This window comes from Triticum aestivum, chromosome 3D (assembly GCF_018294505.1).
Source record: "Triticum aestivum cultivar Chinese Spring chromosome 3D, IWGSC CS RefSeq v2.1, whole genome shotgun sequence".
Classification (NCBI taxonomy): Eukaryota; Viridiplantae; Streptophyta; class Magnoliopsida; order Poales; family Poaceae; genus Triticum; species Triticum aestivum.
The window spans coordinates 203,195,019-203,208,127 of record NC_057802.1 but is presented as its reverse complement, the minus strand read 5'-3'; the positions used below and the strand labels follow the sequence as shown (position 1 = coordinate 203,208,127).

Below are 13,109 nucleotides of genomic sequence, written 5' to 3'. Positions count from 1 at the left end.
TATGTCACATATCTGCCTATCTCGTGTTGTGAGCTATAAAGTACCCACCAGGGGGGGTGGACCAAGAAAGAGGCAGGCGATTGGGTCCTTCCCATCCTCTGTGATGTCAGTCTCTTTGTCATTCTTTCACCCTTGCTGAGTAGCGACGTGAGCATACTCAAGATCCAATTCATCAATCATTTGAGTTGGTACGAACATAGGAATCCAGACTCCGCTTGATTCGATCTTCAGTTTCGACCTTCATCAGTCAGGAAAAAGAAGAAGGACCCACTTATTCCACTCGGAGAGACCGAACCAGGCAACAAAAAAAAGAAAAACTAAAGGAAGTTCTCTTTCCATTCCAACTAAACTAAGTGAAAAAAGGGGGAGAGCAAAACAGAAACACAGGAACAAAGAAACTATGTCCAAACCAACGAGTCCTTTGGTCGACTCTAAAGAATGTATCGGGAGTTGGGAGTTAGCCGTCTCATAGGAGTGATAGCTGGGTTTTTCACGGAGTTTCTTCGTACGATTGAAAAAAAGAGTGCTCTAGGTCGGAGAAAACAAGAAGAAGATTGTTCACCAGTCTGTCTCCCAACCTCTTTAAAGCAGCTACCTACCGTGATCTGGTCTTGGGACAGCATTGGCACCCCCGTTTGCTGGATCTTCTAGGCACTCTAAAGCGCTTCCACGAGAGACAGATGGACTTTGAGTTATAGACGGAGAAGAGCCTTTAGAGGATCAAGAGTGATTCCTCAATAAAACAAATGGGATTTTGAGGGAGGGCTGAACACGATGTACTGAAGGGTTCGCTTTCGCTGATCGGCGCCAGTCTTTCCTGCTGTGAATTTCCCAGGTCGGGAGGGGCCCTTTCCTTCTACCTTACTGAACCCATTCACCAATGATTGGATCACTCAAAGCTAAAGACCAATTCCTTCCTTTTAGGTGGTCTAGGTGGCTGGGATACTATGCCCTTCTTTTTAGAGGCTCAAAGAAAAGTTCTTTGAAGGAAGCAAAAGAACCCATGTGTCTCGGATGAAGTCTACCCTCTTTTTGTGTCGGGAAGAATAATGAGATCCAACTCAAAGTCAAGGAAAGCGGCCTAGACCACTGACTTTTGATGGAAGGCTTCTGAACATGTATTGGTCTGATAAAGCCAATTTTTCGGCGAATCAAATATTTTCTAAGAGCACTAGACCTTCTCTCTTTCAGGATTGATTCCCACTCACTGCCTGATAGCAGGCTTGGCCCATGAGACCTATTGTCTTATTGTACCGGCTCACTTCACTACTTTGGAGGATGGGTTTTTCCCCTTTTTGGTTCGCACACGCTCTAACCCATCGAGAAGCTCCATCCAAATTGGAGTTGATGTGAGCACTTCCCCAGAGGCAGAGGCTTTTTCTACAAAAGGGTGGGAGCATAAAATGTAGGTGAGTCAATTGCGTGTGGCCTTCAAGTATTTCGTATTGTAACAATATTAGATCGGCATCCAAACAAAGGTGCATGTACGGTTCCTAAGGGATACAATTTTGTCCTAATCATCGAGAAAGATGAAATAAGTTGATAGCGCGATCTCGTACTAACACATACTCTCTAAATATTGAAGAACTTGCATGCGGCCTTCAAGCCACAACCGCGGTATGAGTTCTGATCTCAGACTTTGGTTTGGGGGCTGCTGGCCCCTTCGCATCGACAAGGAAACTGTGGACGACAATGGGTTTAGAATTAGAATAAAACGAAGACCCTATCGAACAAATAGAGGAAAGGGGAAAAAGTAAAGTCTAAGCGACATATGGCACGAAAAGGAAATCCAATTTCGGTAAGACTTGATCTGAATCGTAGTTCAGATCCAAGTCGGTTCAGTGAGGGCGACCGCGAAAGTCACCGAATGGGTTCGGTCCGTCTTTTCCTGATCTTTGTTTGTCCCCCCAAAAAAGGCGTGAGAGGACGTTGCAGATGTCCGGGACGGACACGACTTCTTCTAACGCTAGAAGACCACAGGAAGAAACCCGGGACCAGAGCATGTTGTGAAAGACGCACATGGGGCGGGGGTGCTTCGACCGTGTCTCCAGGGCACAGTTGAATGTAGATATCATGAACGCAAGGATAAGGATACCAGGCCGAGAAACCCGGGCAAGTACTCCCCTAATGTGCCGATCGCTAGCGCATCCAGGGCCCCGGCACCCAGCTCTGCTGGAGAGGCCGCCACTGATCTGAAAAGTGCGTCTGCGGTTCGGATAGACTGATTCTGCGAACGCCTAGCCCCAGGAATCAATAAAAAAACAAGTGCTAAGTTTCATTTCAGATCAGTGAATAAACCAAAAAAGAGACCTTTCTCGCTCGACGCCACACTATGCTCCGCTTCAACAAATGAGAGTTTTCGGTGGAACCGGTGAACCACGCGAGCTGGTTAGATGCGTGGGGCAGAGGGCTCGTAGTACCTGATAGCGCAGCTATGCAGTGGAAGGGAAGGAGCCTAAATCGACCCCCTTCTTTCTTTTTTATTCAAAGACACAAAAGCAAGCACAGTACAAAGAGATTGGACTCTCGGATGAGACTAAGCAACTACCGTTCCGACGCGCCCCTGACCCTATCTTGATTCAAACCGAAAACCCTCTCTAAGGTGGAGCCTAGTTGAAGCTGTCATTCAAAGAAGAAATGGGAATCCAAATCCACTTTGAGGGATATAGATGAAGTCTCGCTCAGTAAAGAGAGTTGTAGATTCGTAGAAGAGGATCAGAGTACGCGCGCTACAAAAGGCAGCTAGCCAATGAAAGTAAGTGGAAAGAATATAGTACTTTTGTACTGACCCCGGAGGGGCCCCCGGTTGTTTTGGCGCGCCCTACCCCAACGTTAGACTATTGCCTTTTTAGCCTACGCTTGCTGCTTGCAGCATGGATTCGATAGATCTATCGAATCCATGCTTCCCCCGCCCCAAAGCGAGACTCTATCCAGATCTCAAAGAATAACGAGCTAGGCGGCCGGCGGGCAAAGAAAGGGGGCGGGGCGTTTACTTGAAAATGACAACCGCCTGTTCCAGCAGCGGGGGCCTTACACGAAAGCAAACCTACGATTAAGTAGCAGTTGCTTTTGCTGATGGGCCCAGTGAGGGGGGCATTGTCCCTCAGTTCTTACCAACCTCAGGTGTGTACATCTAACTTATTATCTTCTTTTTTCACGCAAGCCTGACCTCAGCTGTCCATTTCTTATTCATTCAGGGCGCCCCTAGTGGACTTGGCGGTGCTCCTTTCTCAAACCAGAACAACTCTGAACGTTAGGGAAAATAAGGGAAGACCACCTGAGCGAACCGACCGAAGGGACTTTACTTATCCGAACCGAACGTTAGCGGCTTAAGCTAAGCCTATCACGAGCTGCGTTGCTGCTTGATCGGCGGGGAGGAAGATCTCAAAGTATGGGGCAAAGGATCAAGCGCTTTGACTTTGCTTTGTCCCCCGGGATCCACCACAGGTTGGTTTTGAGAGCCGTGTGATGGGTGACTATCTAGCACGGTTCAGAGAGCACGTGTATGTAGTCTGCGCTGGTGAATGGAAGCCCCCGCCGCAAAAAAGAAGCGGCTCATCCCACGACTCTGTCACCATTGACTCTATTTATTATTATGGTAAATCATTGTATCAAGATGTCAATCTTAGATCTTATTTTAGTTCGATACGTCCACCTACGAAACTCGCCCTTGGCTTTCGTCTCGGTAGGTGTATTATTCTACATTTTCCCAAAAGGACATTCATTCATTTCTTTCTTCCCGGGCGATCACCACGACTAAAACGAAAAAAAGACAAGAAATCAAGACCCGTACTACAGGAAAAGGGCTGGTGGCCGACATTTGGGAAAGTCGGGCCGATCGGGTGTCTTCATTCAAGCGAGGGTACAGAGGAAGAACGAAACGAAGTGAGAGGCCGGGGGGCAGGGAAAAGAGTCCAGTCGATCGACCGGGAGAAGCAAAACGAAATCCGGATTTGGCCGAAAAAGATGCAACGTTATGGATACCATGACCGATCACCATCGAGAAAGAAGAATTTTGATAAATCACTTCGGGTGAGCGGGGCCTTCAAGCGGCCTCAATACACCGGGGTTGTAAATGACATACCTTTCCTTATGGGAAATGCCGCCTCCTTACTAAAAAGGAATAGAATCAAGTTATTTTTACCAAAGAAGTCCCGCTCTGACGGCCCGACGAGTGATATACTAAAAAGGACCCTCCCCGCTGTGCGCCCCTCCTTGAATTATTCGGTCATGCAATACTTTTTAATACTCAGAATAAAATGCATTTCAACCCCGTCCTAGTTCTCAATCATTTCGTGGCACTGGGTGTGGCTGAACCATCTACGATGGGGGGAGCGAAGGGAGGAAGCTTAGATAAGAGAATACGCTCTCGCATCGCTTTTTTTTAGAAAGCTCTACCAATGAGAAAAAGTGTTTGGCCCGAGCCAAAAAGAGGTTGATCCACTTCATTCGCCAAGCGAATGATCTTCGCTTCGCGGGAACAACAAAAACCACCATATCGCTCTTTCCTTTCTTCGGTGCTACCTTCTTTTTTCCAAGGGATGGGGTTGGGGTGTATAATAACCCTTTTTTCGAGTATGCCCGGAAACAACTCCTAGCTCAATTTAGGATCAAATGTAGGAACCTCATGGGTAAGGATAAGGTAATGGAATTGATAGAGAAATTCATAGACCTAGGTAGGATAGGAAAATTGATAAAGGGAATAGAGATGATGATAGAGATCATACTGAGAAAGAGGATAATTCCGTACGGGTACAACTCTTATTTGAACGAAGTGCAAAAAATGCGATCTTTTTTGTCTAATAGAACAAACACTAATACCTTAATTGAGTCGGTAAAGATCAAATCTGTTTATCAAAGTGCTTCTCTGATTGCTCAAGACATCTCTTTTCAACTGAGGAACAATCCAATCTCATTTCGTTCCATTTTTAGTAAAATAGTGAAGGATATTCCATTAATGATGCCAAAAGGGGTGGAGGGGATACGTATTTGTTGTTCTGGTCGATTAGGGGGTGCGGAAATAGCTAGAACTGAATGCGGAAAGTATGGAAAAACATCTTGTAATGTATTTAACCAGAAAATCGATTATGCTCCTGCGGAAGTATCTACTCGTAACGGAATTTCAGGTGTCAAAGTGCGGATCTCATATAGTCAAAATAAGAAGGGACGTGCTATATCCGAAACATACGAAATATAGTAAATATTTTAAATGCAGATGTAGTAGGGGTCGCGAACCGGATGGTACACAACTTGGTTTTGGAAGATATGGCACCAAAAGTTGTAGAGCTGGTCGTCTTTCATATCGAGCCATTGAAGCAGCGCGTCGGGCTACAATCGGACAATTCCATCGTGCTATGAGCAGACAATTCCGAAGAAATTGTAAGATATGGGTAAGAGTTCTCGCAGATCTTCCTATTACGGGGAAACCCGCAGAAGTTCGAATGGGAAGAGGAAAAGGAAATCCGACGGGTTGGATTGCTCGTGTGTCCACGGGACAAATCCCATTTGAAATGGATGGTGTGAGTTTGTCAAATGCTCGACAAGCCGCTAGATTAGCGGCGCATAAACCATGTTCGTCAACCAAGTTTGTTCAGTGGTCGTAACGTAATTGGTTAGTGGGGAAAAACCGGGCCGGGACTCAAAAGAATTTGGCGAATTGTTTGTTCCTGAATGAGGGAAGTGGAAAGACAAAGAGGGATAGGGAGCTCGCCTCCTTCTTTTTTGTAATCACCGAAATTGTACGACGACCCTTCTTGTTCCAGGCATACGACCCTGAGACGTGACGGTGTCACTTTTCCGGCCCGGTAAAGTGACAGTTATATAAATAAGAATAAGAAAGAGAAGCGTGATGTTGTCGTGTTGTCAGCAATCAAATTATCGTAAATAGATAGTACGGTTGCGTTGTTTCAATTTCTGTTCGTACTCTGATTGCTGTGGCTGCAGCTCGATCTTGGCAAATCTATCAAATGGATGTCAAAAATGCTTTCCTTCATGGTGATCTACATGAGTTTTTTCTATATGCAGCCACCTCTGGGTATTGAAGTTCCTGATGGTCATGTTTGTCGCCTTCGAAAGGCCCTCTATGGGAAAAAAGCAACCACCTCGTGCTTGGTTTGAGCGGTTCAGCTCTGTGGTTCAAGCTGCTGGTTTCTCTTCTAGTGAGCATGACCCTGCACTTTTCACTCATACATCTGACCGCGGTCGTACCTAGCTTCTTCTCTATGTTGATGATATGTTGATCACTGGAGATGATCAGAAGTACATTGCTTTTGTGAAGAAAAAGTTGAGTGAGCAATTCAAGATGTCAGATTGATTTTCTCTCAGTTATTTTCTGGGAATTGAGGTTGATCAAACTAATGATGGTTACTATCTCTCTCAGCATCGCTATACTCAGGATTTGATCTCACGCTCAGGTCTTACTGATACACACACTGCCGCTACACCCATGGAGCTCCATCTCCAATTGCGCCCTAGTGATGGTACTCCTCTTGAGGGATACCACTCGCTATCGTCATCTTGTAGGCAGCCTTGTGTACCTCACTGTGACCCGGCCTGACATTGCTCATGCAGTCCACATTGTCAGTCAGTTTGTCAGTGGTTACTTGAGGGAGATGCAAATACTTCATTCTTCCATAGTGCTGCCAATGGAAGACACATAAAATGTAATATTGCTTCTTTGGAACATGAAGGAAATGTATACAAGATGAGAAAGAGTTGCAAGAACACATTTCTAGTTACTATAAGAGACTATTTGGTTCAGAGGACAGGGGGGACATATCTCTTGGTGGAAGCCCCTTGGTCAACAGAGCACATGCTATCAGAACTAGACAATGAAGAGTTGACTAAGCCTTTCACTATGGAGGAAATAGAGTTAGTAGTTAAAGAGATGAAAACCAATACAGCTCCTGGCCCAGATGGCTTACCAGTAATCTTTTAGAAACATTTTTGGGAGATGGTTAAAGAGATGGTCAAAAGAATGCTTGATAGCCCGCATGCTGAGGAGTTGCAACTTAGAAGACTTAATTATGGGGTGGTTACTTTGATTCCTAAAACGAAAGATGCTGCAACTATCAAGCAATATCGGCCAATATGTTTATATTATGTTTGTTAGAAAATTGTGACTAAAGTACTGACAAATAGGCTTGAGAGAGTTGCAGATAAGGTGGTGAGTAAGAGTTAGACGGCATTTATGAAAAACGGAAATATTTTAGATGGGGTGGTCACTATCCATGAGGTGTTTCATGAGCTTAGGAGGACTAAACAAGAGGGGGTCATACTAAAGCTAGACTTTGAAAAAGCATATGACAGGGTGAATTGGGATTTTCTACAAGAGGTTTTGCTTAAAAAGGGTTTTCTTTAGTGAGAAGTGGAGAGGTTGGATTAAACAAGTGGTAGAAGGAGGTGCAGTGAGTATCAATATTAATGGAGAGGTTGGCCCATATTTTAAGAGCTACAAAGGATTTTTCAGGGTGATCTCACCTCTTCTTTTGAATTTGGTGGTGGTCACAGAAAAGGGGGTCACTCAAGTGTACGGCATTCTTTATCCGTCCAGATCGCGGTACATGTTCGGACTGCTCTGGATTGTAGAGGAACGAATTTCAGGCTACTTTAGATGGGGTGGGCTGCACCCATTCTCGGTACGTACAAGGTGGGCACCCATTCTCGGTTAAGATGGGAAATCCTATAGGGGTAGAAATGCTACATGAAAAAAATCCGCTCTTGCTGTATTAGGAATTGAAAGTAAGTCAACTCCTTCCTCTTAGAGCAACTTGTCGCAGCTGTGACTACTCTTTCTATTTGAATTGAATGTCAGCGAATCACTTGTTTCACTAATGTGACTAGTCTTGACTGCAGGTTTTTTCTTTCTATAGAGAAGTGACTGCGCTAGAGATGCTTATTAAAGGTTTGCTTGGTGGCTTCCTTGCTTGACAGGCTTTCCTTGTTGATTGGCTTGGTCTGCTAGTTCCCGGAAATCACTTCCTCTAAGTCTTAAATAGCAGAACCTACTCTTTCTTCAAAGAATGTAGCATACCTAAGAAATGATTTCTCTAACGAGTCAAATCCGTTGTGAAATAAGGAAATGCGCGGATCGCTTCTTCTACCCTTCTCTTATTCGCATTTCCTGCTTACTATTGAAAGAAAAGCTGTTACTGCTGCATATCCCCTTTTTCCTCTAATTCGAGCGAGTAAAGGCGCAGCTTCCTCATCTTTGCTTTATAGTTTGGTATAATATAGAATTGGATTTTGCTTTCCTTTAAGGAGCTCTAGATATCTTTCTGATCCACCAGTTCATACTATTAATGAAAGCTCTTTCACCCTGCCTGCGGGTAATCCCTTACTGAGCCTACTCAAGCAATCTCCCATTAGCCGCTCTTTACTTTATAGTCAAGCGATTGTAAACTCCTTATTTAGGCTAGCTACTTTGCTGATTAACAAGATTATCGCATTGGAGTTGTGACAGTTATGTAAACTACTTCTCTAGCAAGTAATGAATCTGAGGTCAAAGCCAATGAGTACGCCGGATGTTGCATTTTCATAGTGAGGGAAGGTTGTCTTGACAGGCTTCGTTCTGGATGTTGTAATCTCTTCTCATGGTCTTTGTTCGCTTTATTATCCCGTTGTGAGAATGGCTAGGACTGTGGATCCACACGCCCCCCCCTCTAGTCAGTACTTTCCGAGTAGCGCAAGGCTTCTTCGTTGGCAAATAAACGAATTAATGAACTAATTTCCTAATATGACGTGAACTTGAACTAGCACTGATCAAGTCCATGAGCTCATAAGAAGGAGTTCTTCACGTGAGAAAGTCCACGGCTTAGCTTAATTCAATAAAAAAGAAAGTATCCAATCGACTTTAGGAGCGCCATATGTTTCTATCTGAAACGGTAAAGCGAGGCTCGCTATAAGGGTCATAGCTAGTTCAGGATTGGTAGGAAAGTAATACAAATGATTGTAATATGACAACCCCCAGGGGAGCTAGCCTTTGTGTTAAGATTAAAAAGAAGAGCCCTCTTTTCATACGACTCGGTGATTCCATTGCGCTATCCGGCCGCAAGATTCGATCGCGTACAGCACGAGCACGAGATGGGTTGGGGACTTAGAAATGAGCTATGCTCCAAGAATTGACCCCTGAACTACCTTTGCCCACCTTTTCTTGTAGAATCCATTCCCCCTCTTTTATATATTTAGAATGCTTTTAGGGCTAGTGGAATGAGGCTGGAACCCATCAATATCGCTAAACCGGGAGAGCTGCTTGTGTTGGGTTCAAAGTTTCGCTCTACCAAGGCAAGATATAATATAATAGAATATAATAGAATATAATAGAATATGCATCCAGCTTTAGCTGAATATCGCTAGTGTTTAGCGAAGTATGCTAGCCATTGGCCTTACGTTCAGGATATTCCTTTCTGTCTTTGCGATGTTTGGTTATAAGAGAATGTTGCTCTTCAGAAAACGCGTATAGTGGCCTTCGTCGATGGGACAAACGCTCCAGTGTATGCGTTACAAGGCAACTAGCATTTTGTCATGGAAGTTCGTGAAAGAATGTTCTTGTTTTTCGTTGGAAAAACCAACGCCGACGTCAAGATCAGTCTCCTTTCCTTTCTCTTTTCGGGAGCAGAGCTGAAAAAGATGGACAGTAACGATCGCGTAATATCAATTTATCGGCCTCGTCATCGAAAGCGGCTTCCAATTGCTCGGAAATTCACAGCTATATGGGGGACTTTGATGGTGAGCAAAAAGAATTGATCAAGAAATTGGTAAACTTTCGCATGATCGATGGTAAAAGAACGAGAGTTCGTGCTATTGTTTATAAAACTTTTCACCGCCTAGCTCGAACTGAACGCGATGTAATAAAACTTATGGTTGACGACGTAGATAATATAAAGCCAATATGCGAAGTGGTCAAAGTAGGAGTCGCAGGTACTATTTATGATGTTCCTGGGATTGTAGCCAGGGATCGTCAACAAACCTTAGCTATTCGTTGGATCCTTGGAGCAGCTTTCAAACGACGTATAAGCTACAGGATAAGCTTAGAGAAATGTTCATTTGCTGAGATACTGGATGCTTACCGAAAGAGGGGAATTTCACGTAAGAGAAGGGAGAATCTTCATGGACTGGCTTCCACCAATCGGAGTTTCGCGCATTTCAGATGGTGGTAAAGTGATACCACATAAGGAGCTCTTCCTCATTCAGTCATACTCAACAAAAGTAAGAAATGTTTGACCCGGATCCTTTTTTCATCTTCATATAGAAAGAAAATCGGCCTTCCTCATACTCCCCCCTTCATTCATAGAGTTGGAGGAATCCACAAGAGGCCTGCCCGTTCATAATTGCATAAAAGAACCATTCTTTTTATGAAAACTCTTGTTCCAACCTCACCTCAGGTCGAATGAATACGAAAGGGGGATCAATCAAATCAATAAGCCATGAATGAAGAAGTAGTGGGCCTTTCGCCTTATTTCGTTTGACTCGTGGAGCTGAGAAATCTACTTCAAAGAGAGGGAAAGAGTGCTAGTCCGAAAGAACAAGCAAGGGATGAGCGCACGGGAGCGAAATCCGTTGCGCCCACGCGCATACGTTTTCTTGCTGGGTAATTTCTCAGAAAGTTTTTGTGTTGTTGATTCCTATTCCTAGGTGTTCTGCTTTTTCCCCTATGCCGCCTATTGGTACTAGTGGAGTAGGATTGGCCTGTAATACAGAACCTATAGGTGGTGTAACCTTTCGCTCAATACTCAAATCTACAATTGAACCATCTGAGGCTGCATCAATCGAGGATACACGACATAAGGAATTGTTAGATCTCCAAACTGAACTTCGCCTTCACCAAGCGTGGGTTTTCACTGGTCCTAACTAACGGTTGGCAAGCGATCCCCTATTCTGCATCCCGAAGATCAGACGGCCCAGAGCCGGAGCGATCATTCAAGCAAGTTACTCAGCTTGAGTTTTTCAGTCAATCAATAGATTGTGCAGTTTCTTAGTCTTTTGGTCCACGTCTTCATGACTTATAGAAAGGGTTTCTTTCTTTTACAAGATCATGGAAGCTTCAGAAACCATCCGAGATCTTCTGGAAACAAGAAATGTTGCATCAAAGGGTTCAGTGGTCATATCATAGTGAAATCGAGTTTCTTGATTTAGTCGATATCAAATTCCCAACTTAGAAATTCGAAAGGACTAAGATTCTACTTCTGCCTCAAATACTGGGAATGTGGATTCAAGTATGATATCACTATTCCACAGATCTCAAGAAAATGAATTGAACAAGTTTGATGGCTGGAAGAAGATAGGAAATATTCAAACATGTATTGCATTTCATCGATCTCACCCTTTGTTCAGTGCCGCATAAGTACTGACTTCTTGAACAGATACCGGTACCGGTCATGAAGGCTTCGCCCTTCTCAAGTCAAGTGCAGAAGCGAAATCCGTTGAGCAAGAAGCCAGTGATCCCACAACATCAAAGTGATACATATGACATATTGGAAATTAGGCTTAGTTTGTAGCTGTGAATATAGTAATGCACTTATTTATTGATAAATATGTTCTTTCAAGTAGAGCATACTCGGTAGAAAGGAGGTGGCGGAGCTGGGAAGAGGATTATACTTTTTCGATTACTTGGACTTAGAGACCAATTATAGAAAGAAGACAGTAGCTGAGTGAGTTTTATGGATCTAGTTTATGAGCAGCTTAACTAGAAAAGCAAGCAGAAGGAATAGAAGAATGAAATGCAGAAATAGGGGAAGGGCGAGTAGCATTTTCAAATGCCAGTTTGAGTGAGACAGTTTCTGTCTGGCCCCCCACTTTTAGGCTGTTCTTCCATTCTGCCTTTGTCTTGCTCTAAGCTACCTGACTTCCTTCCTTTGTTCTTCCATTCTACTTTGTATGATTCTGATCATCAGTTCTTATCGACCCCATTTTAAGGACAAATCCTGATGTTTGTAAAATATACGTGTTGATCAAGGCCAAGGACAATGAAGCAGCCATGAAAAGATTCAAGAACGAGGTATGATGATTACTTCGGACTACTTTCTGTTCTTCATGCAAATGACCATATTTTCCGTCTGCAATACAGGTAGAAGATACTGAGTTGTTCAGATGTTTACAGGAAATCCATGGGAAAAACTACCACAGCTTTGTATTAAGCAAGCAGGTTCCAGTCGTTGGTAATTTCAGGGAAGCCTACATTGGCATTGCTCCTGAGTTAGCCAAAGAGATCGCGGAAGAAGTGGATGTTACCGTAAACTCTGCAGCAAATACCACTTTTGATGAGAGGTTCGTGAAGCTATACTAGTCTTGCACCAAGGATTGCTTCCATTACTAAATGTGTAAGTTCACATTCCATAGCAATAAAAGTATTGCAACTTGCAGGTATGATGTAGCACTAGACATCAACACCGTGGGGCCATTCCGGATAATGAGTTTCGCGCAGCGGTTTCGAAGACTGAAGCTCTTCTTGCAAGTATCAACAGGTCAGAATGCCAAATAAGAGTTTCTTGTGGTCGAAATCAAATGGTAACATGTTTCTATTAATCTCAAAAGCTTACAAACAAGCTTTAGCAGTATGTTTGCATGTCATGTTTTTGGCCAAACAGCATATGTGAATGGGCAGAGGCAAGGTTTGATACTAGAGAAGCCATTTTGCTTAGGGGATACCATAACAAAGGGGATAGGTTCCTCAGATTTTTCGGCACATCAGAATACCGTGTTGGATATCGAGGCTGAGATCAAGTTGGCTTTTGACTCCAGAAGGCATTCTTCTGCCTCTGCTTCTGTTACTCCAGAAATGAAAGAGTTAGGTAGTCGAGGTATTCTAGTATTTCCCTGTTACTTTGTCATGTCTGTAGATACGAATACACACATGAAGTATTTGATTTGTGCAATTTATTTATTCATAGGGCCAAACTCTATGGTTGGCAAGACACTTATGTGTTCACAAAGGCCATGGGCGAGATGGTCATCAACTGCATGCGAGGAGAGATACCGATGGTAACAATCAGGCCAAGTGTCATAGAGAGCACATGGAGGGATCCCTTCCCAGGTTGGATGGAAGGAAACAGGTAAATGCTAAACCCAAATCTGAGGTTGCGGATGTCACATATATATGTGATGCATCCTCG

General features: G+C 43.8%; 1 protein-coding gene and 1 pseudogene across 1 annotated transcript; both read left to right on the top strand.

Annotated features, from left to right (window-relative positions):
* The first annotated feature begins 1,744 nt into the window (after positions 1-1,744).
* LOC123078236 (ribosomal protein S3, mitochondrial-like) lies at positions 1,745-5,817 on the top strand (annotated as a pseudogene).
* Positions 5,818-9,690: 3,873 nt separating this feature from the next.
* Positions 9,691-10,273, top strand: LOC123078235 (ribosomal protein S7, mitochondrial-like). Its single transcript, XM_044500664.1, has one exon. It carries the CDS (start codon positions 9,711-9,713, stop codon positions 10,155-10,157), a length of 447 nt encoding a protein of 148 aa, XP_044356599.1. The 5' UTR covers positions 9,691-9,710; the 3' UTR covers positions 10,158-10,273.
* Positions 10,274-13,109: the final 2,836 nt, after the last annotated feature.